The sequence below is a fragment of the Oryzias latipes genome, chromosome 8, assembly GCF_002234675.1.
Source record: "Oryzias latipes chromosome 8, ASM223467v1".
Taxonomy (NCBI): Eukaryota; Metazoa; Chordata; class Actinopteri; order Beloniformes; family Adrianichthyidae; genus Oryzias; species Oryzias latipes.
Window position 1 is genome coordinate 3,353,412 of NC_019866.2, and position 27,655 is coordinate 3,381,066.

The 27,655-nt window shown below is 44.5% G+C and overlaps 1 protein-coding gene across 3 annotated transcripts; it reads right to left on the reverse strand.

Moving 5' to 3' along the window:
- Nucleotides 1-4: 4 nt before the first annotated feature.
- Nucleotides 5-27,655, reverse strand: LOC101168785 (liprin-alpha-3-like). Of its 3 annotated transcripts, none has more exons than XM_023957332.1 (31): nucleotides 27,483-27,653; nucleotides 25,989-26,607; nucleotides 21,095-21,196; nucleotides 20,777-21,016; nucleotides 20,641-20,700; nucleotides 18,050-18,178; nucleotides 17,858-17,950; nucleotides 16,997-17,049; nucleotides 16,814-16,907; nucleotides 16,494-16,628; nucleotides 15,736-15,819; nucleotides 15,334-15,465; nucleotides 14,797-14,859; nucleotides 14,629-14,708; nucleotides 14,314-14,482; nucleotides 13,309-13,502; nucleotides 11,510-11,747; nucleotides 10,892-11,037; nucleotides 10,648-10,802; nucleotides 10,465-10,564; nucleotides 10,308-10,389; nucleotides 10,025-10,225; nucleotides 9,175-9,240; nucleotides 8,697-8,723; nucleotides 8,362-8,537; nucleotides 8,143-8,240; nucleotides 4,438-4,613; nucleotides 3,226-3,294; nucleotides 2,957-3,119; nucleotides 2,552-2,613; nucleotides 5-2,342 (listed from the first exon to the last, which is right to left on the reverse strand). In XM_023957332.1, the coding sequence occupies exons 2-30, from the start codon at nucleotides 26,328-26,330 to the stop codon at nucleotides 2,561-2,563; spliced, it is 3,720 nt and encodes a 1,239-aa protein (XP_023813100.1). In that variant the 5' UTR covers nucleotides 26,331-26,607; nucleotides 27,483-27,653; the 3' UTR covers nucleotides 5-2,342; nucleotides 2,552-2,560. The 3 variants fall into 3 exon arrangements, with proteins under 3 accessions (XP_023813100.1, XP_023813098.1, XP_023813101.1); XM_023957330.1 differs by having other exon boundaries at nucleotides 2,957-3,122; XM_023957333.1 differs by lacking the exons at nucleotides 5-2,342; nucleotides 2,552-2,613; nucleotides 2,957-3,119; ... (1 more) ...; nucleotides 4,438-4,613; nucleotides 8,143-8,240 and having other exon boundaries at nucleotides 8,392-8,537; nucleotides 8,697-9,001; nucleotides 27,483-27,655.

Here is a 27,655-nt window from a genome sequence, read left to right on the forward strand (position 1 = left end):
TTTCTTTTCTCCAGATGATATTTTCAACTCGTCTGACGATCACTTCAGTCATGGATCTGTTTAAATCGTTGCACAATTTGTTCTCAAAATGTACACGTATTATTGGAATCCAACATTTTCAATGTTTCGTGATTACCGTTGAAATGAAGTCAAGAACATGTACATACATTTATCCAATACATACCTGAAGAAAATAAGTAGTTATTGTAAAAAATAAAAAATACAACTGAAAAAAATACACACATTTTACAAATTGATTCCCCCAGGCTTCCCCTCCCCTTGTAAGTTTATCATACAGTTATATAATTTTTCTTGTTTGTTTTTTTTGGTGTGTTTTTTTTTAAAACACCTCATCTTCACTACCAAAAAAGAAAAGTTTTAGGTCATAGTCGTTATTTGACATGCATCGTAAACACAAAGGCTAAAGGTTTTGTTTCCTGGGCCTCCTCCTCTTCCTCCTCCTCCTCCTCCTGCTGCCGCCTTTCCATCTTCTGAAAAGCTTTTCATTCCTGTTATGGCTTGTGTGTTCAATCAAATGTCCCATTTTCCTTTTTGGATTGTTTTTCTCCTTGTAAACTGCTGTTTTTGTCTCTCCATCAGCTCTGCCTTCACCCAAACAAACCCTCTTTTATGAAGGATTCATCCACACCAGCATTTCTTAAAAACTTCAGACATAAAGTGTCGTCCATTCGGGAAAACTTCTGAGTTATAAAGAACTATAGAAGTTCTCATTTCCGGGTTTCAGACCAGGCCCCGCCAGGAGAGTTAACCTTTTTGAGATGATTACATTTAAAGTGACTCGAGGGTTTCCTGCCACCTAGTTAGCAAACTTAACAGCTCTGCGGGACGCCTCATCCCCACCCCTCTGAGCCTTTCATCTCCATATTAAAAAAAAAGATCACTTGGGTGCTAACGGATAAGCCTGGGGAGGGTCCAAGGACTGTATATGAGAACTGGACTGAGTGACCCCTTCCCCCCTGGGGTTGCAAACAGGAAGTGCCCGTTTGCTCCAAACAGCCAAAATTCCATAGACTTCTATAGAGAAATAAACAGCTGCCACTTAGTCATTCTTGATAATCTTCATTCCTTTATATTCTTTCTGTGGTTCAAGTTATAAACTGACCAATCAGGTGTCTCAACAAAATTAGGTGGAGCCTCCTGGCCCCAGCGTTCAAAATTATTTAGTTAAGCCCGCTTTCAGGTGGTAGGGGGTGTGGACTTCCAACAAGCTCACTCCTGGTTTGGTGAAAGTGGTTGCCGTAGAAACATTGACTTCGACCAACTCGCACCAATCACTGCTTTCTGACGATGGCTGTGTCCAAAATCGAGAGCTGCTTCCTTCAATGGCCGGGTCCTTCGCCGAGCCGGTAGGTCGGATGTTAACGACTGTGAATTTGGACGAGTTTAGCCTTTGGATAATTCCAGCCGCTACATCGGCGAATGTCCTGTCGCCTAGCAACCGTGAGTCCCGAACAGAGAGGAGTAGTGAACCAGGCATGGAGCTTATTTGATCCAACTTTTAATCTTGGAGGTGTAATTATAAAAAGGTGTCATTATTTCCAACTCCGCCTCCCACTTTGCAGTCCGTCATTGTTGTGGGAAAATCTCCGGGTTGGGCCACAATGCATCTTCAGCATAGAAGGATACACCAGACAATCCTTGAAATCGGGAAAAAGGCGGCCGTGTTTGTTGGCCGCATCTGAAGGAGTCGTTGAATTTGGGCAGCAATTGTCGCGGCGCTCTGAGGTCAGCAGCCCAGGAAGAACGCAGCCCTCCAATTTGGACACACCCTTTATCTGGTTTCAACATATTGCGAAAAAATGCAGACTGACTTGACTTCATTTGGTTGGAGCTGGATGTTAGCCTTTTTCACACTTTCACTGTCCAGCTCTCAGATACAGTCTATAAGAGAGTCCCTCAGATGTGGCTGAAGCTAAACGGTCTGAATCCAGGTTTTTTTTTTTATAAACGCCAACAAACAGATCACAATGGCTCACTCCCGCCAACAGCACTCTTGTTTTTCAATCCTGAAAGTGAAAGGAAAAATGCTAGCAAGAGAAATCTTCCTGACTGACAGGAATCCTGCACGGCCTGCAGCGAGCTAACCGATTCAGCCCACAGTGCAGAAGGCCGTAAAGAGAGAGAAGACGGAGAGAAAACAGCTCTCAACCCTTCTAGTCTGAGAATACATTCTTCATGTCACTTTCCCATTTCTTCCTAAGCTTCTGTTATTGCAAAATGGTCAGAGACGTACGTTTAATTGAAGTGAAAACGGTTATATTAATTGCTTCTTTCTCCGTGGATGAGCGAGAAGGTCCTTTTCCTCCAGGTCCGGTCAGCACCTTGAGGAGAGAAACAGCGTTAGCGGCGTGGCAGCCTGTGGCCTCCATGGGAACGACCAGCATCCCAGACTTCAACTCATCCGTTGACACAAACAAATTCATAAAACAAAGTTCAAAAGAAAGTTGGGGTCCATGTGGAAGCCATCAGCTCCAGAGCAAAGCCCCACACCAGCGAAGCCCAATTTTGCAGTTTAAGTGACGGTTCTCACCTCAGCCCCTCAACAGGAGTACGTCCTCACTGAGGCGGATTCACCCCGGGCACCAGAGCTGGCTGTTGGAGAGCAGACACAGGGTTATTATCATAACAGCACTGACCTTTTTGGAGGCATTAAGAAGTGGGATAACAGAGTCTGCGCCTTGTTATTGCCTGCTGCTGCTCGGCTACAGGAAACAACAAATTCCACTGGAACTCCTAATAGTTCAGTAGCATGAAAACATCTAACTGCTTTGTGCTCGTGAATCCTGTTTTTAATTCTCCTATAAAGTGCCTGCTAGTAACCCTGCGGCCCAGTTCCTGTCATGCTCTTTGTGTGAAAAGCGAAGGAACAGCTTTTCGCACAATTGTGACGCACCTCCAGGGCTTCAAAGAGATGTCTGTGTGCCGGTGCGCTCACCTTCACTCTGAACCTTTCTTAGGGTCACAGATGGAGTGGAGATGGCGGAGGCACGGAAGTTAGCAGGCAGGGTCTCGGAGGAGTCGGAGGTCACGCCGCGGAGGTCCTTCTCCCGAAACATCTTTCTCCAGGAGGGAGAGCGTGTGAACGTCTTCGCTCCATCCTGCTAAACAAGAGTGTTTCTGCGCATCAGAACCTGCCTGGACATGCACGGCACGCCGGCAAACCTAAATGCTTTCTTTTTTTTAAAAATAGATGAGCATGCTGACCTCATCGGGTCGTCTCTCTGTTCCCATGGAGATGAGGGAGTTGTACTCTTGCTCCAGGAGCTGTCTGGCCTGCAGCAGGGAGGTGATGAAGACCTTCTAGATTAGTTTGGACTCCGCAGATGACTCACGTTCAGAACGGCTGTTATTCTGGCACTCGGTAGATGCTTTTGAAAAGTCACTTTAATCGCCTTTCTCCACTCCACACTGGAAAAAAGTGTCCTTCTCCAAACAATTCAAAAAATATAGAATATAAGAAAGTTTACCTTGTTATAAGTAGAATTACTTATAACACAAGTAGAATTTGTCTTGATATGATTTAAAAAAAATAAGTTGTGATGTTCTGCTCTTTTGGTGCCAAAATGTAATCTTGAATTTAGCTGCAAACACTCAAATTTGTTTATTTTGTTCTGATAAATACCAATATTATGTCCTAAAATAGAAGCGTATTGTTAAAAGAAAGTTTTCATTTACATACGTTTATAGTTATACTTTATCCACCAAAATATTCTGTTTTAAGTGCTACAAAAGTCGAACTATCCTTTCTTCTTGACCGAATCATTGAAATAAGACGAGAATGAGACGTTTTAAGACAAAAATATGTAAATTATGACTAGAAAAATAGAGATATTACTTAAAATACAATGTTTTTTCATTAAATAATCCCTTACATCTAACTGAAACGTTACCATTAAGGTATTTTTGTCTTATAGCAAGTTTAAAACTAGACAAAAAGACTTGATGATATTTTGTGTTTTTACAGTGCAGCAGGCTACTTTGTCATGTCTGAAGACCTAAACAGGCTAAAAAGGCTGCAGTCTGACACATCTGAAACACTTTTCATGGACCTGCAGATTATCTGGAGTCAATGGGGTTTATGTCTTGTCTGAGAACCTTTCCTTTTTCTTTTTTGATGGGTAACACTTTTGAGGAGCAGCATTAAGGCTCTCCTTGACCCTAAATGTTTTTTATTGCTTGAATTCATACATCATGACAGGAAAAAAAGCATTATTTGAAATTTGCTTTAAAAATCAGTTATTTTTCAAATTCCAAACAAATTTTTTATGTACTTTCTTTCATGTGTAGTGCCTAAAAAGGTTAAATAAATAGAAATAAAAACAACAAAAGATGTCAAATATTTGTCATCTAAGCTCTCAAACTATTCCTAAAATAGAACGCGTTCTCCTCAGTGAGAACCGACAGGTCGTCTGTTACCTGCGTGTTCTGATTGGGAATCTGCAGCAGCAGTGCAAGGTCTGTGTAGTCAAACGTGTCGTCCAAAGCCAGCAGAGCGCCGTGCACGCCGCTCTCCCGGAGGTTGTCGGCGTACTCCTTCAGCCCGATGCTCTGCACCCAGCACATCACACGCTCATTGGACCAGACCATCACATCTGTGAGGAAGAGGAGGCCGTGAAGAAGGGCAGAAAAAAAGCATCTGTGTGCTTTTAGAAGCTGTCTTCACGCTGGAGGGTCCTGAAGGTCTCTCCAGCTTCCGTTTTCCTTTGAAAGGGTTAAACAAACTGAGGGATCAGCACAAACGCTGCTGCTTTACACACTCAGCACTTGGAGGCTGCAATCCAGAATCCACTAATCTGTATAATAAGACTGTGGAGCAGGCAGGAGGTAAATGCACAACACATGTATCCTGAGGCCCTCAGAGGGAGGAGGAGAGATTTGGGAGGGTTTAATGCCTGAAATGATGTGATGACATTTATTTACTTGTTATCCTCCCTAAGTAAAAAGCTGTGGTTGATAATGTCAGCGAAGTACAGAGGGAAGGAGCCGCATGTCAAGGGTGGTCTAAATATTTTCTAGAAGTGTGTGTGTGTGTGTGGGGGGGGGGGGTCCCCTATTTTTTCTGCAGCTATTAACATTTTTTAAAGCTTAATTTTACAAGGACATAATCATGTAGGACTGGGTTATTTTATACAGACTCTGAATGAAATCCAATTGAATTAGATTTAGAAAAATAAATTGGAAAAGTTGATTTAATGAGCATTTTCCTGTCCAAGCAGATGTAGAGATCCATTAGAAGTGAAGATTACAGACAGAAAAAATTAAAACTTTTATGACCACTAATTGCAATCCAACAAGGTCCAGAAAGGTCAAGGTTCAGTCTGAGAAACACATTTTATCTTGTACAGTTTGGCTTCTCCTGTCAAACAAATAAAATCAGACCAAATTGTTGCCCAGCAGAATCATTTAAAGAAAAAATAAAGCAGGTTGGAAAAAAAAGATGGTACCCTTAAATTTTATATTATCTTGAACTGCCTTTTAAATCCCACTCTGATCATCTTTTGATCAATTTTCAAAGCGTTCTTTTATGCCGTTTTAAGCTAAAATCTAAAAACATGTCGTTTTCTAGGACATAGTTTCTGCAGAGCAGCAGAAGTTCATCAGAAATTCACATCTGAGGATATGGTTTTTTTTGTAGCTGTTCGAGAGTTGGGCTTTTATCTTGTTGGTGACCAGACCTCCTGACACCAAGCAAAACATTTAGCTCCGATTTTATTGAACCTTCATTGCTTTAAAGACCCACTCCGATGAAATTCACGTTTCATGTAGCATTTTTCCCATGATGGGGGGCAGATATAAAGAAAATCCAGATTAAAGTTACACTTCTGAGTATTTCTTTATTCAAATCGTTGTGAATCAGGAGCAGAAGAAAACATGGTACATGACGTGGAACCTACGACGGCGAGCGCCGAGCTCCCTGCTCCGCCCCTTTCTGATGCATCCACAAACAGATCCTTGAATGTCTTTGTTTTCCTCGCCTGAGCTGCAATCTGGATCAGAACTGTACGTCCGGATAGTTCCGATATTGCTGCCATTTTTGTTGCACTGCTAATTTCATTTTGAGTTTGTGAGGGGCTGTAAACTAGCAAGAGTGTAAACAAAGGGATGATGGGGAGTTGTCCCGCCCACTCCTGCTGCTCTGAAAAAACTATGGCCTAGCAAACGACACAGGTTCTTTGATTTTGCCTAAAAGTTACATAATCAAAATTAGAAGATCACGGAAATGCTTTTTAAATGAATCAAAAGAGGATCGGAGTGACTCTTTGGTGTGTCAGACCCCCCCCCCCCCCCCCCCCCCCCCCCGAAAAGCAGCCCAGACTATGATTCAGCCCCCTCTATGTTTCACAGAAAGTACAGCCCTCTTATCTTGTTGTGCTTCATTTTTGCTTCTGTAAACAAAGAGTTGTTGTTGACACAAAAGACGCTCTGTGGTTTGACAAAATGCCTGGTGGCAAATTCCAGTCTGACTGTTTTATGAACCGCTTTCATCGGTGGTGTCCTCCTCCATCATTTCCCATCAAGTCATCTTTGGATCGAACTGTGATTTATGATGTTATGTGACACTGATGAACTTTAGAGTTTAATGGCGGTGGTTCTGGCTCTTTTGTTTTTCTCTTGTAAAGGTTGTCTTCAGCCATGTGGAGGTTAAACGTCCATGATGGTTTTTATGACTGTTTCTGATCTGCTGAGAAACTCTGTCCTTTTCTTTGAATGCTAATTAAGGGAAAAACAAAACTCTAAACCTTTTCAAGTGGTTCCACTATTTTTGGTGCAGGTTTCTTTTTTTTTTTTTGGTCTCTTCAATAGTGTCCCCTCAAAGTCGTCTTACAGGTGTTTTAAGGCTGAAAAAATCCAATTTTTCCCAAACAGACATGAACATTTTTACACTTTTCACTCTTGTCAAAGTTCAGACCTTCATAGAAAAGTCCAGATCGGATCACGGTTGAAGATTTGTGTAACTCAGACAAGCTGCATCTAAGGAAATTGATTGACAAGATCAAAAACCAATCAGGATGCAGAACACAGTGCGCAGTAGAAAGCCAGAGGAAAGAAGTCTAAACTCCAATGAGCCAAACAGCGAGACCGCAGAAGGTGAACTGCAAGCTAGTGAGGGAGCGCTGTACTTCTACTGAGATGATTTTTGTCATTTTTTTATTGATTATTGAGGGTTTTTCTTTTATTGACAGAGGGGTAATTCTTGTTATTGTCTACATCACGGTAAATGCCACATACTTGAACCCAGTGGGGTTTTTTTTAACCTAAGGTGGGGCTGTTGCAGCACACAACACTGTTCTTTTAATTCATTAAAGGGCCTGTATCATGCTATTCTTAAGCCTTTTTAGAGTAAACCATATTCATGTATATGATATTAACTTTGGCACACTAATAAGCACATTTCTTTAATCAAATATGAGTCACTTTCGCAGCTCGTTATCCTACCCAGCAGTAAGAAAACTCGATCTCTGAGGCTCCGCCTTTCTCTCCTTGTAGGCGCCGCCCATTTCATGACATCATCCCGGAGCTGGCCTCTGCAGTGTGTCTGCGTTTCTCCCACCAAAACAAACAACATCTGAACTTTTGCAAAGATGGATGTGAGTATTGTTCATCATAAAAGGAAAAATGTTTTAGCCGATCACCGCTGGCTCCACAGAGAAAGTGGGTGTGTGTGTTCGCCTGGGGGGCGGAGCTGGCAGCGCAGACTCTTCCTGGAAGGGGCTGTTCCTCTCTTTGGGATGTCACAATGTGAGGACCCACTGCTTTTTGTGGGTTTGGAGGGGCTGGTGCTGAGTGAGCAGGTTTTTAGAGGAATGGATCAAAATGCCGCTTTGGGGTGTTTATAGTGAGGAATAAACATTAAAATACACTTAAAAGCTCAAAAAGTTGATCTTGCATGAAATCTTCATCTAAAGTGGCTGTGAAACTGACTTGGATTTTTGTTTTTCTGTGCCACATTTAAGGTTGTTGGGACTGAGAAACAATTTTTTTTATTTATTAAAGTAACTAAACAAGCTGGATGCCATTAATATGACATTTGAGAAACTTCTGTAAAGAATAAAACTGTCAAATGTATAAACATCTGAAGCAAAAACAGGTAAAAACAAACAAAGAAGTAGAAAAGTTCACCTTTGTTCTGGTGGACACTCTCTTCTCTCCTCCTCTCCAGCTCCTTGCGATCGTAGTTTAGGCGCTTTAGGCACATGATGCCGTAGTGCATGCTGACCCTGCAAAGGGGTCAAGAGGGTCAAACAGTTTCACAGAAGCTGTGTTTTCAATCACAACAAGACTTCTGTCTTTCAGGTTTAGAAAACGGCAGCCGACAGAAGTCCTGGAGCAGAGTCGTACCTGTGGAAACTGTCCACCATCTTCAGCTGTCCTCTAAGCTCTTTCTTGGTCAGGTGGTCGAGCATTCGGGCATCCACCAGGGACTCCATGAAATAGCTGCGATATTGCGGCAGGCCCAGACTGGGCAGCCATTCGTTGCCCACCCACTCGTGATTCATATCACCATAGGCCAGTATCTGAAAGGGACAAGCCCAGATGATTGTTGCTGATTCATGCTTGGCTTGGCTCGGATCTCAAAGCACTCATGACTCACTTACAAGCAGTCTCACTACAGACGAAGAAGTGAAAAACACTCAGCACTTTCTGACTCTTTTAAAGCTGCAGCTGATCCTTACCTGATCCCAGCTGAATTCTTTCAGCTCCTGGAAAAGAGACAGAGAGAAGAGGAGGAGGAGGAGGAGGAGGCAGAGAGAGCGAAACGGAGCCGGAGAGGGTGAGGTGGAGGTGGTGAGGGAGAGGGAAGCGGGGTGGACGGATGGAAAGATGATCGAGGAGAAGCAAATGAGGGAGAAGTAACAGCAGCAGCAGGAAAGGAGGACAAAAGTGAGGAACAGCGTGTTAGTGAACGGGTAATTAGTCGGAAGCAGTTCACACTGAAACAGCAAACACGGGGAGAGACGAAGATGCTCAACACTATGACCTGAGCCCAGAGAGACACGAGAAATAAGAAAATACAGAGAGAAGAGGAGGAAGGGGAGAGACTCATCAACATGATTTGGAACAGACAAGACAAGCAACATTCTTCAAACACACATAAATATTTGAAACTAGATGTGGGGAATTTGTCAGACAGGACAGCAGTGAAGCACTAACCGGGGGTTTGGTGGCGGCGTTCAGAGACTCCATCTCTGCATGGGTCATCCACACGTTACTGGTGGACTGCAACAAGGAGAGAGCAAAGAGTTCACGTGTGGAATGTAAGGTGAAAGATCACATTGATACCTCGAGCACATGTTTTCCCCACCAGGAGCAATAAAAGTTGCGTTTCTGGATTTGAATTCAAACCCAATTTAAAGCTTTCTGCAAACAGATTCGGCAAAAGACGAGACAAAACGCAATGATCCAAACTAACGGGAAATCGTTTTCGACTTTTTCTGTCTTTGTCTTTCCAGGAAACCTGCAGCTGTTTTTTCGGAAGTCTAGATCAGAGTGGCACGTCTTTATTTTCTCTTTGAAGAGCTACTTTTAGCAGACTGGCTATAATCCCTGCCTCTACTGTGCTAGACGTCATACAGAAAAGTAAGTACACCCTCTTTCAACAGCTCCTCACATGGAGACAAAGACCAATTTTATTCAACTTTTAGATCGTTTTTGACAAATAAAAGGTAAATAAAGTTTTGAAAAACAGAATCAGTGTCTTCTATTGTTAGTTTTGATGTCTCCAGGCTATTTAATTTTTATTTTCTTGACATTCTGTTGCGACATCACAACAGCGAGTCTTTGTTGAATCTGGACATTTATCTGCAGATGATCATTTTTTATTTGTTTTTGAAGTCCTTTATCTCTAATGTACAAGAATCTGCCCTAAACTAGCGTCAGAAAAAGGTCCCAAATGTGCTGAAGATGTAGGGAAATTAATGTAATTATTATGTTTTGATGCACCATAAAAATGTTCTTAAAAATAAAGAATAAAGTGTTGTTTTTTTTATCTTCAGGGTCTCACAGAGCGTGTGCTAGCCGGCGCCGACGGGCTGGTGAGGGACACCATCTCCTGGATGGCCAGCCGCAGCTTGAGGCGGTGCAGCGGGTTACTTATGCCGATCTCCCGCTGGATCTCTGTGTCCGACAGGTTGGCCATGATTGCGCCGCTTTTCACGTTGGCGTGACAGGCGGCGACGTACCAGGCGGGCATTCCAACCCACAACTGAGGGGAGAAATACAACAAAATCACCAGAGGAAACAAATGAAAAAAAAAAAATCTGGGTTAGTTATTTAGCATGACGTACTTCTAACCAGGACACAACAGTAGGCCCATCCCAAGACGCAAAGGGAAGCCCTTGACGACAAGCTTCTTCCAGCAGTTCATGCCTGAGAACAAAGACACAGTTGGTGATGATTTTAGAAAATTTAAGAGAAGAAATCAAAAAGCTAAAGTTCACAAACTTCTTTTTGCTGCGGCGGTCTTTGTCTGCCGGACCAAGAGTGCCTGTCTTGTTTATCCCCATGGCATCTCCTGACGACGTGTCTTCACAGGGTGTGGAGGCTGAGAGATAAAAGTTAAATGTCACAGCCTGCTTGTTTAAAATCTAATGCAGACACGTCCTGCCTTATCTTCCAACTCTTTACCTGCAGAAACAGATCCTTCACGCCCGGGTTGGCCCATCCGTCCTTTCTCCTTCTTTCCAAAAAACCCACGAATGGAAGACTTGATGCTTTTCTTCTTGCTGGACTTGTGCAGAGAATCTTGGCTGCTGTTGGAGCTGCTGCCATCTGCAGAAAGGCTGAACAAAACAAAATGAGATCCAGCAATATGAAAAAACAAAAAGGGAAATGCTCCACGTAGGGAGGGTTTGATGTGCGCCTGGCTTACCTGCGAAACTCGCGGGGGTCATCGAGCATGGCTCCTGGATGGGTGAGCGCCATCCGGTCCAGCCGCAGACCACGACTGGACAGGATAGGAGTCGAAGGAGGCGTGGAGTCAATGAGAGCAAGGGCGCGGTCGTCATCTTTGCTGTTCTAAAATGATAAATAAAAACATTGGATCTTTATGAGGTCCATTTGCATTATGCGTGCATGTTTTTCGTACAAAAGGTGAAAAAACAACAGTTGTACTAAAACATTTATTTTTGTGTTTCTGTGATTGTGTCTTGATGCTAAATTACGATATTATATTGCGGTGTGCCGTTGTTTTCCTGACCATAACCCAAAATTTGACATGATTTCATTGGTTTTATAGTTTTTCTTCAGGATTTCAGGAACTCACTTCCACACCGTCATATTTAGAACCATTTTTTTTCTAGCGCTATTGCTTTGTGATCTAATGTTCATTCCAACCCCTAAACAGAGTTGATGTTGAGCAACCCAACATGCACTTCAGATTCAACTAAACCTCTCCGTCTCCTCCGGAGTGATTAACTTCTCTTTTTTTTATCTGACTCACTGTGCGGAGGAGCTGTTTGCATAAACGGGGAGGCTGATACCGAGGTACCTGTCTGTCGATCTCACGGGCCGGGGAGTGAGGCAGACGGGGGGTGGAAGTTCCCGAGCTGGGTGGAGAAGGAGAGGCCAGGGTGGAGGACGTGATGGATGAAGGGATGAAACCCTGTCCGGCGCTGTCTCTCCCCAGGGAGGAGGGAGGAATGGGCGGACTGTCCAAAGCCACGCTCACTCGGCTCTCGATCTCCTCGGCCCGTAACTCTGTGTTCTCCTTCTCTTCCTGGATCAGCCTAGATTTAGCGACAAAGGGGGGAAATAAAAACACATTTGAATGATGTAAAAGAGAAAAATGCTTCTTCTGAATTACAGCATTTACCTTTAAAGGAATAAGCTTGTTAGTGGGCCTCATCACAGTAGCTGTGTCAGATTTGTTCATAAATACATGGGGGGGGGGGGGTTTAGCTTCATCTCAATTCTGATATATTCTTTATTACCAAAATTCGACATACGGTGGTCCTTGTTTATTGCAAGAGTTACATTTAATAAATAACAACAAAATCTGCAAAGTTGTCAACTTAACTTTGTTTTAAGGCTCTAAAACTCCTCAGTGCACACTTTATACACTTTTCTCAGACAGACACAAACATGTGAACACTTTTCTCTCTTGTCTAAATTCTCAAAATTCAAACCTTTATAGAGAAAGAAGTCCAATTTTATGGCATGAAAACTAAAATCTGCTGAAGATCGAAGATTTATGTAGATGTGGCAAACTGATCACATTCTGTACAGGAAACATGGCAGCGAGGAGATTGATTAACGATGGTCTACAGCCAATAAGAAAGCAGACCACAATTCACTTTTAAAGTTAAAGATTGAGACCTCATAAAGTCACGCTAAGCCCCCTAGCTTTTATGAAAACATGAACTATAATCCTTAAAAAGGAAGTAGATATTTTTAGCAGCAGCAAATTCATTCTTCAACAACCCAACAGCCATAAGAGACAAAGTGTTTAAGCTGGAAATGGATAAATCCTACTATAAGAGACTTTTATATCGCTATGCTGCATTTCCTCTCAGAACAAACAGCTTTAAATTCTCAAAGTGTTTCATTGGGAGATTTGACATTTCTTTGTAAAGAGATGTTGAAACCGTTGCACTAAAAAAGGAATATTTTATGAGAAAGGTGAGAAAAAAAAACGTGAATTGAGAGCTCAGAGAGCCACTCCTATGGTGTTTTAACACATTTTTCTAACGATTGAGGATACATTAAAAGAAAATTAATCTTAAAATTACATTTCTGAGTATTTCTTTATCCAAAACGTTGTGAATCACTAGCGAACAAAAATGCAACATGAAGGGGAAGGGAAAGGGGGGTGGGGTTGCTCCTGTCGCTCTGCAAAAACTATGTCCAGAAAGTAACACATGATTTTTTATTTTGTCTTTAAAAGGGCATGACCCCAATTAAAACTTTGAGAATAGACCAAAAGATGATTGGAGTGGGACTTTACCACAAAACAATACATATAGATTTGGTTACTTTTACAACATTAATCATATTCCCTCCCAGAATTATCTTGAGACCTTTCGGGAAAAAGCTCCTGTTTGAATGTAATGAAGTAGTAAACCAGCCGCTTCGACAAACAGCGCTGAAGATAACAGTCCAAGGGTTTCAGATATTAAAATGATCCAAACCGAGTTTCCAGCTGAGCTGTAGTTTTTCCTGAAGCAGTTTTCATTTTACAGGCTGTATTAAGTGATGCATGAAGGAAGGTGTTTTTTTTTTTTGTTTTTCAAATCGCCCTCACCTACCTGGAACCCGCCACCCCATCCCTCCCTGCTCGCGCTTTCTTACTTGATCTCCTTATTGATGGCCTCCAGCTGTTCCTGCAGCATGATGGCCAGAGTCTGCACATCCGTCTGTCCACTGGGCGACAGCAGCCCGGAGCCAAAGTGTCGCTCGGCGTCATCGTCGTCATCAGAGCAGCCTATGTCCATGCCTGGCTCATAGCCGGTTCCCGACAGAGCGCCACTCTCCCAGTCTGGATACTACAAACGCAGAGGAAATATCTAAACAAATACGGTCTGCAAAACAAATCTGTGTAAAAACAGAAGGACCAAAAACGATTGGAGTTTCGCTCTCTGCAGTCAAATGTTTAAAAGAATGCAGATTTTAGTGAAAAATGCAAGATGGTCTTTGGGGTGAACAATGAGCTAAAGTGTTCATTTAAGATGTGTCCTTTGCTTGAGTTTTAAACTCATTCTGCTATTTTTTTTAAATCAAACTTCCAAACTAAAAGTGTGAAAGCAGAAGATAAACTAACACAACTCCTGGAATTACTTTGGAAATTATAGATATTACAAATATGGACAGACATAACTTTTTCAATGTGTTTATATCTATATTTAGTTTTTCGTTATTAGCAATATTCCTGCATTTAACACATTATTTTTAACGCAATTGGCTAGCTGGGACCACGCTTTTTTATCACCCTGTGGTGAAATGACAATAAAGATCCTTGAATCCTTAAATAATATTAGAGAATTATTTTGATCGGAATCCACAGCGACAATAAAGAGTTGATGGAAACAACATTAATTCCTTATGTCATAAATTTCCTCATCCTACAAAAGGAACTTTTGAAAAATATCTGCCAGAGGTTTAAACGTTTGACAACTATTGATCCAAATATGCTCTAAAATGTAGCATCTACTTAAAAGCAAAAACTTTACTGACATTTTGTTTTTCCAAACTGGAAATAAGTTCAGACATTAAGGGGTTAACTGAGCAGTAAAAGCCTATTCTTTCTGTAAATCTATGTCCAAAGATGAATTTTCTGGATTTTTTCTGGAGGTGTACCTTGCTTGAGTCCTCGCGGGCCGAGCTCCAGCGAGCCCGGTCTCTCCGCCGCCCCACAGCCATGGCGGAGGTGTTACTAAAGGGGTCCAGGTGAGTGGTGGAGCCTGCTGGGAGCGACCCGCATCCATGTGAGTACCTCAACTCCAGGGCACTGCCCGGCAGAGAGCGGCTGCAAGGCGAAGACGAGAAAAAAAGAAAAAGATGGCTTTTTTCATTCACATTAACCTGACGCAGCCGTTTAAAAGACCAACTCTGAGGTATAGAGAAGTCCCACATTAACGGTGAGAGCTGCTCTGATGCCTGAGCGGCACCCACCTTGAATAAGAGCCCCCAGGCCTCGCTCTCAGCTGATCCAACTCCAGCTGGAGACGCTCCAGCTCCGCTATGAGCTGGTCCTAAAATCAAACACGAAACAGTTGACGAGGAAAAGGGGAGGATGCTGAAAGTCTCCTCGGGTTAGAAAAATCCTGGAAGTGAAGTCACCTTGTTTGCCAACACATCATCCTGGAGCTTCTTCATGTTGGACAGCTCCTCAGAGAGGGCGTTCTGAGCAAAAAGAACAAGGTTATGGCAAAGGGCGTGCAACTGTGTCTAACTCTGGAATTAACAGCAAACTGTTAGAAATAACAGAGCAACCTGCTAATTTCATAAAATCTAAGTTTATCATTGAATTTAGCTGAAAAATTCTTCTAAAAGAGATTTAAAGATAAACGTGTAACCTACAGCGTTTCAGTTACTGTGACTCATCAAAATGGCTTATTATTTATGTTTTCACTTGTTTAAATGACTAGCGTGACTTTATTTGCAGCGCTTTTGTTGCAGTGGTCACATGTTAAAACAAAAATGTATGACTGGAAAAGTATTTATTAAATAAGACAAAACTAATTGAGGGCAATTGAAAAAGAAATGGTTTTCAAGAAATGGGGTTTTGTTTTTATATTCACTGAAGTTTTTCCGTCTCAGACTAAGAAAAGAAGGTGTCGGGCGTCAGAAACTCCTGATCAGGTGTGAACAGGTCACCTTCTCCTCCAGAGCAGCCATCCTCTCCTTCAGATGAAGCTGCAGCCGCTCGTTGGACTCAGACAGCAGTTTGTCCACGGTGTCGGAAAGACGCTTGTTGTGTTCATCGTTCATCCTCTCCCTCTGTCTCGCCTGCGAGTGACACAGCGAGACGAGTGAAAAGAGGAAGATTAAAAAAATTGTAAGAAAAAAAAACAACAAAAAGAGGAGAGTGCGGGAGGAGTCCCGAACACGTCCTCCCACTTGACTGAGGGGAGAGTGAGGCAGAGATTTCTATCTGAATGTGCACCGTCAAGAAGAGGGTTTAGAAAATTAGTCTTCCTTTGTGCGTCCTGACAAAAGGAGCGCCGCGAAAGAGGGGGAGGATGAAAACAGAGAGAGGAGAAAAAGAGCATGACTCACTCTCTGTAGCTCCTGGTTCTTCTCCTCCAGTTGCGCCTCCATCTGTCGCAGCCGCTCCTCAAAGTTACCATGACGCTCCTCTGCCTGAATGATCGGAGAGGAAGCGGGGTTAAAGCGGGAGCCGTGTTGCGACACTAACACAAATGGACACAATGGAAAAATCTTGTTCTCAGAGTCTACCAATTAGCTACATGCCTGTGCAGATCACAATGTTACAAGCAGCTTTGTTTGCTCGCCTCTTCTCAGGCAGAGCTAAGAACCCGCCGTAAAGGTTATCCTGCCTCAACATGTAAGACGAAACTGTGGCCAATTCTTGGAGGAGGTTGGGAGGAGAATGAATGAGATGCACATTTTTGGCATGACAGAAACTTGTGCTTACAGGAATAGTAAACAATTAAGTGAGGAATCTGTGCAGCTCCCGGCCTGCTCGGATACTTCCCCTTCTATGTGAATCGACTGGATAAGAGTTTCTGGCAGAGGCTGGATAAAATATTTGCCATCTAACTGTCACCTTCCGTCTTGTGTTGTGTATCGGTCATGCGTGCAACCGCAACTTTACACACAATTTAATGTGCACGCTCAACCCTGCCTGGATGCCTGAGGCCATGTATGCATGTCGTCTCCACAGGAGGTCACGCATTGTGCAAACGCATTTCCATGTTGATTTATTATATCAACAGTGAGTGACGGCAAAAAGCTCCTTGAGATTTTTCCAGCTCCTAAATGCATCACCAGCAGAGGGATAACTGCAGACACACCTTGTTGAGAGCCGCCACTCTCTGAGCGAGCTGCGCTTCGATCTCAGGCAGCGTCTCGGCTCTCTGCAGGGTTTGCTGCAGCTTCTGCTTGGCGTCATCCAGTCGCTCCTGAAGCTGCCGGTTCTTCTCTTCGCTCTGCAGGAGGACAAGAGGACAGGGAGAGGAGGTAAAACCTGGGGGCAAAAGACCCGATTAAAGCCGCAGAAGGAGAAAAACAAACGCACCGAAGGCGAGCTTTGTATGCCAAGGTGAAACGGAGCCAAACTGTCAATCAGATTCACAAAACACACAAAGAGGGATGAAGAGGCTGTTTTTCTTACTTGTCTGTGAAGAGACTCCTTGCTGGCCAGCTCGTTTTCCAGCTTATCTTTGATGTCGTGGAGAGACGTTGCCTCCCTCTGGGCACTCAGGTACCTGGAAACCAGAGCGGCGCAGCAGACAGGCGACAGCAGTGAGAGGAGAGCGGTTTGAAGATCTTTCAGAGTTCAGGGGAGAAAGCAAACCTGCGCTCTAATGTGGTGATTCTCTCCTCCATGTCCTCCCTCTGACAAAGCGCCTAGGAAGCAGACAGAAAAACGTTGGTGCACAAAGACGGAGCAAGAGCCGAAAGCAAAGGTCAGATAAACCATGACAGGTCAAATGTCCCACCGTCCAAAACCATGTTTCGTAGGTTACTGTGAGTGTAAATGTGAGTGTGCATGAGTGTGTGATTTGTGGTCCTGCGACAGACTGATGACCTGTCCTGGGTGTCCCCTGGCTTCGCCCACGAGTGGCCGGGATAGGCTCCAGCAGCCCCGTGACCCCAAAAGGGACTAAAAGGGTTTAGAAGTCGGATGAATGAATGGATGAAAGGTCAAATGTTTACAAGAAGGTGGTGTTGAAACTTGGCTTCAGCTGCTATTACCTGAAGAACGATAATGACTGGTTAACAGTTGGTGTTGACAGATTTCAGAAGCGCCCTCTTATGCGGTTGGAGGGGGGGGGGGGGTTGAAGGAGAAGTAGTGAGGGGTAGCTGTCAGGCGTGGCAAAGACGCACAGAGGGGGTGGAAGAGGTTTTTCTCAGCAAACCGGCTTGACCGCCTTTCGTCCCAAAACGCTCCACGCACCTTCTAGGCAGCTGCCAGCACACTCACTGATCAACAGGCCCCCATCCATGCGAGAAACGCCTGCTGCTCGACTGATGACTGTCACCATGGCGACAGCGTAAAGGTTCTTTAGCATACAGTAGCAGCTACCACTGCTAACGATTGGTTACCATAGAAAACTGTAAAAAACGATTGTGTACGCTCAGACACGCTGATGCCACAATGACAGCCACACGGAGAGGCGGTTTGTGGTCCGTCGTCAACACAGCGAGTCTCACTTCTTTTAAATCCCGCTGGAGTTTCTGGTTGGCCTCCTCGGATCGGGCCAGCTCCCTCCTTGCAGATGTGAGCTGCTCCTCAATCTCCCCCACCTTGACAGGAGGAGAAGGTTTGAGAGGGATCATTCACTCCTCGCGTTGGGTTTTTAGCGAAGGTGCTGACATCTAAAAGGGTGTCTCTGAGTCAAATACCTGTCGGCACATGAGGGCCAGCCTCTCCTTCAGCTGCCCCAGCTCTGACCTCTGCCGCTCGATCTCGCCCTCCCTCTGTCGGTCCGTGTCACCATCGTCCAAGATGGAAGACGGGCCGTTGGGAAGCCGCTGGACAGAAATATTGACATAAATAAAAACAGTCGAGGGTCTATAACCACATATATAACTTTTCTTATGAACAAAAGACTTAATCTGTTGCTTTCACAGCTGACAGGCGTCTATCGTCCTGTGAAACAGATATCATCCTCTCTTCAGTTTACGTGGCTTTACTTCCATTTAAGAATGATGGAGGGTCAACAGAGACTCAATCAGGGACACGTCATCACATCCCATCAAATAAATAAACCCTGAACTTTTGTGTAGACACATAGAAAGGATCTGGTGTTTTGATGTGATGCTCTGGGCTATCATGAAAAAGCGTGGGCACCACAGTATGTTAATTTGACTACAGGAAGACTTGATGTTCTGTTCTATGCAGTTAGGTGGAAAATATATGAGCAATTAGAGGGATCAGCCATCAGCTAAACCGAGAGGAAAAGCATCAGCACATTTGAAATAAAACCTACAACCGTAGATTGCTATGATGACACGTTTTATAGGGAATCTTTTGGAGGTCAAGTAGAACCTTTTTCCTCTTGTAGTACTTTAGAGACAAAAAAATGAAGTTTAAAATATTAGAAATTGTTGCTTATGTGCGCCAACAATGATCTTTGTGGAATAATTTCTAACAAAAAGTACACACAACAGAAAAGATACAGAGAAGAAAGGAAACTAAGAGCTTCATAGACAAAACTTACAAAGAAAAGCAGAAAAAAACCCTGAAGAGGAGCTCACTTGAAGCTTTTTTTAGAGACTCATTGAAACTGCGACGTGGCCTGATGACGCACTTTATTGGCCGTGGAAGCTAATCTTGAACATGTTTCTGTAAGGCAGTAAGGAAAAAATGCACCTGGAGGAATCTTTTGTTCTTATTCTTAGCCATTTTTGCTGCTTTCCAGCTGCATTTAGCACATTCACATTACATGAGAAGTGAATTTTAAATGAAGCATGTCTGCATTATTATGAATTAAATCACACATGGCACAGGCTGGGTGTCACTTTTTTGATTCTGTAAAACTCCATTGAACATAGATCATTGGTAAGACAATAAGCTGTTTAGTATTTCTAAAATGCAAGATTGACAGAACGCCAACATGCTTGGGATGAGTGGAACCACATGACTCGCTAAAGTCATAGTCACATGACCTGTATGGGTGCGGTGGGTTTTTGGGTTGTCCGGGCTGTAGAGGGTCGTCGAGAGGAGCGCCTGCATCTTAAAGGGAGCGCAGGTGTGTGTCTTGCAGTTCCCTTGAAACTCGTACGCCCACCTTAAAGGATGTCATGAAAACGGAACGTACCATTGTTCGGTGTCTATTATCGTGAAGTATTCGTAAGGCTAAAGTAGGTTGCACTTATGGCGTACGGGTGATGCTGTCATACTGTGTTCTTACGCCATACTAGTTGTTAGTCAGGTGTGAGTCCTGGTTCTTTACGGACCCGCAGGTACCCGTAGGATATCCACACAAACTACACTCAAACTACTAACAGCCAGGCTTCCCGCAATGGGTGTCCAAAGAGCAGGCACCTTTCCCCTGAACAGCACTAATTTCAGAAGGGAAAAATAGGAAAAATCCATAAGACATGCCTGTGTCTCGCCTACTCCCCCTTACGTGCTCACGCGTTCGCTACAGCCTGTCACCTGCAGCACGGCCGTAGAAAAAAGGCATGAACATTTTTGCTCTACAGGTTCACTGAGCGCTCTACGACCTTCATTTTTCAAGCGAGCCACCTGCATCCTTATCCACACGTACTGACAGACGTGACAATGTAATCGAGAGGTACTCAAAGCATAGTAGGACAATGCAAAAATACAATTGAATATGTCAGCAGATTTCACCAAACAGAGTTCTCACACACTTAACTTCAAACACACACAACAGAAAGACAGTTATAGGTAATAATGAGCTACTGGGAGAAAAGACTGTCAATTAAACGTAAAAGAACAATTTCCCAAAGCTGCTGAGTGAGGTTTCAAAGTGAAAACAGAAGATGGCGTATCATGACTTCCTCCTCGCTGAATGCCAGTGATGGCTGGAAGCACCACAGCGGCAGGACTGATCCAAGAACTACAGAGCAGGCTTGCACTAACTGCAGCCGCTCCTGGCAATCAGGGGCCCTCGATCAGCTCTCCGGCTGCAGACCGAAGAGTCACGCAGCCATTTGGAATGAAATCACACTCACACCAAACACGTAAGCCAGGTTTCAAGCTAATTTTTATCTCTTGTGTGTTTTTTCCTCATCAAAAGCAGCACAGAGAACGCTTCTCTCCTCATACCGACCATATAAATGTGTCCTTTGGTGCCATTTTTCTTTAGTTTGACATCCAAACTAGGATGTTTTTTCACCACACACCACAGTTTGTGTTTTCACGACTAAATCCAAGAAGACATATCGGTTGTTAGGATTTCTGTACTAAAGTGTCACGGGAGACGGTTTGGAAGCTTCAGTTTTACATCAACACAGGCTGTTACCTCTTTGCCGGGTTCCAGCCCTTGCTGCCGACGTTTGACTTGTTCTTTTAAAGTTACAACCTAAAGATAAAAGAAAAAGATCATTGTAGATTTCAGCTGCGGTTCTGTCGGACCCTCTTGTTCAGGAGGAACTTACCTCTTGTGAGGAAGTGTGCAGCTCTTCTTCTAAGGCCGACACGCGCTCCAGGGCCACTCGTAGCCTTTCCCGCACCTTCTCGTCCAGAGCTTTGTGGTGCTCAAACAAGGACTTCAGAGCTTTCAGGACCTCCACCTCGCTGGAAACCCCAGCGGGAGACTGGGCCTGCCTCTTCACCACGGTCATCCTGAGGCTCCGCTCATGACGGGACACCAGGCATTCCAGATGTTCCAGGAGCAGCTGGAGGCATGTTCGTTTCAGGTCATTGTGTGCCAGCGGACTGTTCGCACAAAGCTAGCAGGAGAGCGGGGTACTGACTCGTGTGTTGTTGCGCTCAGCCTTCAGCTCTGCGATCTCCTCCTCGCGCTCCAGCAGCTGCTCCCGGCAGAGGTTCAGCTCTTTGGTCAGCACTGCAAACTCCTGCAGGGTCGCAAGAGGAGGAGGCTCTTATTGTGCTTCTAGATCTCTCACAGTCATCAGCTGTTTCATTTCCTTTATTCCCACATTTTCCACACTGAACAAAGTTTCAGGTCTGGGCTTTACACAAGAAAAGAAGAGGTTGTTGGGAGCCTTCCCTGCTGGAAAAAGAAGTCATTTCCATCTCCTCTAATGCAAAACCTGACATCAATTATTTAAATCTACCTTTACATAAATTCATTTGAAAAATCAGGTGAGAGAATGCTTTCATAGAAGAGCGTAAACGGAACAGAAACACAACAATTAACTGAATGAATCCAGTTTTTATGACAGAAGAACTCCCCCAGTTAGAAATCAAATTATTCTTTGCTACACTGGTAAAATGTGGGCCTTATGACTCGATACCCGTATTCAGCTTAAAGACCCACTCTGATGAAAATGGTCTTTTTAAAACACGTTCTTTTAGGAATTTTCTGAAGATGGAGGACATATTTAAAGAAATTAAGCTTCAAATGACATTTTTGAGTATTTTTTGTTCAAATCTTTGGGAATCTGGAAACGAAAAAATGCCGCTTGACAGAGGAGCATCTTTGTGATGTAGAAAATCCTCTGGGTGGGGCCACAAGCTCCCTGCTCTGCTCCATTCTGATGCATCCACTGTCAAACAAATAGATCCATGTTTATCTTTGTTTTCCTCGTCTGAGCTGGAATCTGGATCTAAACTGTACGGCTGGATGGTTCTAATATTGCTCGCCATTTTAGTTGCACCGGTAATGGTAGGTTGGGGGTGTGAGGGGCTGTAAGCTAGCTGTAGAGAGTGTAAACAGAGAGCTCTCAGTAATGAAGAAGGGAAGGGGGGACTGATCTATGCCAGTGGTCCCACCACAATTAAGAGGTGAATTTCTAATGGAACTCCTGCTGCTCTGCAGAAACTATGTCCTAGAAAACGACACGTTTTTTTTTTGTGTGTGGAAATTGATGGGAACGATTTGAAAATGGATCAAAAGATGATTGGAGTGCGTCTTCCTGGGTGATTATTGTGAAAGGGAAAAGCTTTAAAAGAATCTAAACATCAACATGTTGAAACCAAAGTGTAAAAAAAGCAAAGGTCAATGTTTTTTTTTTTATCTACCTCATCTAATTGAGCTTTTGTTGGCTATTTAACAAGCATTTCTCCTAAAAAAAACACCAGCGCACTTTTGGTTTAGTTGCTCCATTTACTGATTTCAAGTCAGCAGGAGAGCGACGTTTCCAGAAAAACTGCAAAACGTGGTGTCACCATCGACAGCCCTGGGAGTAGACTCTCCACATCCCTGAGAATCTGAGGGATGACTCAGTCTGATTCACAGAGCCCCCACCCTGCCTCCCCCAGCGCACAGAGGATCTGCCACCAGCCTCCTGCTGCCAGGAACAACAAGAAACCCCTAGAGGTCTGCAGCCGGCACTCAAACCCGTCCAAGCTGCTCTGGCTGCACCGCCAAACCAGTTAGGGAGTTTAACTTGCACCTTTCTTGACCTGTCAACAGTTTTACTGCAGAGTCGTTAAATAAGCGACACAATTTGGCAAATCTTGATTTCATTAGCCAGCCCGCATGCACACGGAGTCTGACTGAATTCGGGGGCATTAAACATGTTTGAATGAGGTCAATGGAGAGCAGGCTGCCAGCACTTTGGCTTTAATCTGTTCCATGCAGTTCAGACTCCTGCAGGCTCCAACCGGGCCTCGCTATACGATCTTCCAGCCGCGTTCGCCGCACGTGTTGCACCTGGAACTGATGCGGCAAGCATTTCTGTCTGCTGCCCCTAATTAAAACCTGGAGGTTAAACAAGCATGAGACTAATGGAAATCAGAGCAGCGCCGTGTTCTGTCTGCCATTTCCAACTGACAGCTGTCCAGCTCCTCTGTTTTGGTTTTGAGTCATTTACTCCAATTATGTGTAATTGTGACATCGGTAACACGAGTGTTTGAATCCATCGCGCTTGTGAGGAGAAAAAAACCCCATGGGCGTGAGTGGCAGCTCACTGGAGCTGAACCTTCAGCCGCTCTCCTGAGACTCCTTCCATCATCGCATGGCGTGCAGCGGCCAGGCTGGCGTGTGATCGCGGCGTGATACACGCATGACACAGAGCGCATCCCTGACCAAGCCATGCGTGTTTTGAGGAAGCACATATGCAAACGGGGCCTTAAAGGGCGGCGCCGCCGCCGCGTGCTAACAACGATCGGTTTACCCCACGCAGCAGCAAACAAGGCGCCTCGCCTCACACCCGCTTCCTGCCAAAATGCAGTGAAAAAGTACAGCATGTACAGTCTGTGTCAGGCCTCCCAGCTGATGTGCTCACTGGGCTGAAATGCAGGAGAGAAGTGGAGTGAGGAAGCCTGTTTGAAAAGGAAGGAAATTGCAGTGTACAGATGGCGTGTTCTTGGCCCAAAGGATATCATGATTCTGGGATTTATTCATGTAAAAGATGGTGTGAGAGCGACCACAGAAACCAGACACTTCCCTCTCTCTTCTGCTCCTACTCCAATCCCTTCAGCTTCGCTTGTGCTATTCTCCATCAAAGTCCAGCTTTTCCATCTGTCCTGACAAACACGTGGAAAACAGACTTCAGGAGCCACCGGATTAACATGCAGAAATATGCAAATTAATTTGATTGGTGGCTTTCTGCGTGTTTCATATCAGGGCTTTTTTTTTAATTTTTTCCCCCCTCTCCTTTCTCCATGCTGTCGTACTCCTCATGGCTCCCTCTCTTGGCACTCACAGACAAACTCACTGAACTCATCTTTGTATTACAACACACCATGTGTTCCTGCATGAGTGTGTGTGTGTGTGCGCGCGTTGTATTGATCTCCTCCTGCTGAGGTAATATGGCCCTTTAATGTCCGGTCACTCTCTCTGAGAGCGTGCAGCTCGGGATGTTTCGTTTTGATATTTCAGGCATCGCAGCAGAGAAAATAGGGTAAAAACGAGGGGGGGGGGGGGGGCATCATCCCGGCCGGAGGCGTCCGAGTTTTCTCCTGCCTAAAATAAAGAATTCTTTCTTTGTTAATCGTGATTAAAACCCAATCAGCTCCCAGGCACCAATCAGAGTGTGGGATAATATTAGCTTTAAGGCTTTGGGGGAAATGCAGGTTTCGTTTTAAAGCAGCTCTGAAATGAGGAACAATATGTTTTAGGCTTGTCAAGGGTAAAAAAAAAAAAAACAGCTGCTAAAATTGTTTCTTATTCTTTAAGAGGCAAATTAAAGCATTTATGTATTTATACGCGTTTCATTTAAGACCCACTCTGATGAAAAGGGGGCTTTTGGTGTTTTTAACATGTTCTTGTGGCATTTTCCTCACAACGGAGGAAATATATAAAGGATGTAAAGGATTTCTGAGCATTACTTCAGTCAAATCGGTGTGAATCAGGAGCGGATGAAAAAAATTCGATTGAAAAAAAAGATCTGTGACGCAGAAAGTCCGCTGGGCGGGGCCACAAGCTCCCTGCTCCGCTCCATTCTGATGCATCCGCCTGCAGACAAATAGATCCGTGTTTATCTTTGTTTTCCTCGTCTGAGAGGGAATCTGGATCTAAACTGTACGGCTGGATAGCTCCAATATTTCTCACTTTTTTTGTTGCAATGTTATAATGAGGGTGTGAGGGGGCTGTAAGCTAGCGGGAGAGACTATGTCTTAGAAAAAGGAAAGGTTTTTTTACATTTATTTTAAAAGCAGATGACCACTGGGAACGCTTTTACACACAAATCTAAAGATGATCGGGGTGGGACTTTAACTTTTTTTTTAAATCATGCAACTGTTATGATTTAGTCATGAATTGGATTTTATTAAGGAGCCAGGGTTTTCTTACCGCTTAAATAACCTAAATCAGCTCATAAACCTGACTATAAGTTAAAGCCTTTCTATTATTATAGTCAGTCTCCTGAAAGAATGTGGGAATATCTTTTTCCATGGACGATGATGAGGCAAAAGGTGGATCCAGATGTTGGAGAATGAACTTTTTCTGCCTTTTCTTCATTCATGCTAAGATTCACGGGTTGTCTTAAAATGAAGGGAGCAACTGACAGTGTCATGAGATTCTATTATGTTTCCCAAAACATTTATATTTTCCAAAATCGAAGGACTCTGGAAGCAGCACAACAAGGTAAAGTGACTGATTCCTTCCTAACAATATTTACTACGGTTTCCTGTCAAATATTAGAAAAACATTTTTTGCTTCTACTGGAAAAAGAAGTTTTATGGAGCAGTTAAAAGTAGTTTGTTCCTCCAGGTTAAAAGAAAAATATATTTTTTTAAATCAATATGCTATAAGATGATAAAGCTGAAGCCTAAAATCCAAAACATCAACTACAAATGTTTATTTTATTGCATATTGAATGTTTTAATCTAGACTAGAGCTCCACACTAAATAAAAAAATGTCATTCTCCCAATGTCATTATCCAAAAAATAGACTTTTCCTCAACAAAACAAACTTACATCCAAATATAAGAAATTTAATTAAATGTTCTTGTAATTTAGTTTGTGTCTCAATCCACCGTTAATAAATCAAACTAAAGAATTCAGAAATTTGGTGCAGACAGCTTCAGCAGATCTACAAAACCCAGAACAGATCAAGTTGGGCTGAACTGATGTTTGAGCCTGAAGTTTATTGAAGCAGACTTAGTTCAAAATTCCCGATCTGCTATTTTTCTTTCCTGTTTTAGCTGTCTTAGTTTCTGCAAAGTTTTTCCCCATGTTCCTTGAACGGTCCTGCCGGCATTCATTTTTGGTTCTTCAAATGACCGAGCTGTGCGTACCTGCGGCAGAGCGATGGACAGCTGCCTCTGCAGAGACTCTTTTTCGTGGCCCAGCTCCCGCAGGCGGAGGTGCGCCGTCCCCAGGCTGTCCTGCGTCTCCCTCAAGCTCTCCAGCAGCCGCTCTCGCTCCGTCAGCATGTTCACCATCAGCGATTCCAGGTTCCCCGTGCTTCCTCCTTCGTCGCTTCCTCCGCTGCCGCCGCCCCGAGGGTCTCGACCGCTGTAGCCCCCGACGCCCCCGATCCCGCCGCCCATCCCTCCGACGCCCGCCGGAGACGACGAGCCACCCCCTCCACCACCGCGCCCGTCCTCCGAGATGGTGGGCATCACCTCGCACATCATCTTGAGGCCTGGGCGTGAGAGTTGTTACCGGAGATGACTAGGAGGGCGTGGCGAGGAGCTGATTGCTCGACATCAAAAGCTGAGCGGCCGCTGTTGCTGTTCGGGAGTGCGTCTCCGTGAGGTGATGTGCGAGGAGAAACCAAAGGGGAGGGTCTTAGATGGCAGATTCCAGGGACACGGGGCGGTAAACGTGGGTACGGGGGTAAAGGGGGAAGCGTAGTTTTAGTTGGCGACCTCTGAACCCCAGATCCAAGCTTCACTGAGTTGCCATGGAAACCTGGAGCAGAGAGAAGATACAGACATTTCCCATCAGTGATTTTGTTCACAACTCGGGGGTATCAGAAGGAGGAAGGAGAGGATTTAGGCCACGCTTTCCTGCTCCTGCTTCTCCTCAAAGAGGATGCACTTCCTGTCAACCTCAGAGACATGGCAGCATCAGGACCGTCTCCCCCACCGCCCCTCACGGTGATACTGTACACCCCTCCGTGTGTGTCACTGCTTTGTGTGTCTGAGTCCAGGCTCATGATGGCAAGGAGGAGATAAACAGACAGAGGCAGCTATACTACAGAAGTGTCAGGCCTGAAAGTGATGCGGATCTGTATTGGGAGAATGTTGAGAGGGGAACGGGTGTCATCGTGAATAGTGATGACTGGATGTACCAGGAGAAGAGACGCTTTTTTAACCCCCCCCCCCCCGCCCCAGAAACCCATCTGTCCAAATAGTCTGGTGTCTCGTTATCTCCAGAGAGTCTCGACGGAAAAAAAATCAAACGCTGTCCTGGAACAAAACACAAAAATGTGGAAAAACGGGGAGAGAAGGAGCCTGTTTGAGGACAGCTATCACATCACGGTGGGAGGTGCCAATCATCCTGTAAATGATGCGGGTCTAATTAACATCCCGCCGTCAGAAGACGCACACATCCGTCAGATGTGATGGGCTGAAACGACGCAAACGGTGCGCCGCTTTTGGCTTCATTCCGACAAACGAGGCGTCTATTTCCGATCAACACCCCGTTGGACCCCCCCCCCTCCCGCGTGCCCCTCACCCCCACCCATAAAAACAGCTGGACTGTCTAACGCACGGCTCCATGATCTGCGCGTGCCGCACCGCGCGCGGATTTCTAGCCGCGTTTAAGCTAACAGTCTGACTCACCCATTCCATGTTCAACAGAACAGGCCCCAAAAAGCGCATCTTTGCCCGGTTTACTCCATCAGAGCATCCGAGAGACGGAGGCTGCAGGTTATTCACGTTCAGCCCGGTTACCAGCCCGCCTCACCCCCTCCCTCCCTCTGCTGTGGGAGAGAAGGCACAGATGAGCCGCTGCG

Excerpts from the sequence above, each read along its gene's own strand:
- LOC101168785 (XM_023957330.1), bottom strand. The coding sequence starts at position 26,330 with ATGATGTGCGAGGTGATGCCCACCATCTCGGAGGACGGGCGCGGTGGT. Across the intron at positions 15,466-15,735 it reads AGAACCAGGAGCTACAGAGA|GCGAGACAGAGGGAGAGGAT; the intron begins GTGAGTCATGCT and ends TGTCACTCGCAG. Across the intron at positions 3,123-3,225 it reads CAGAGAGACGACCCGATGAG|CAGGATGGAGCGAAGACGTT; the intron begins GTCAGCATGCTC and ends ACTCTTGTTTAG.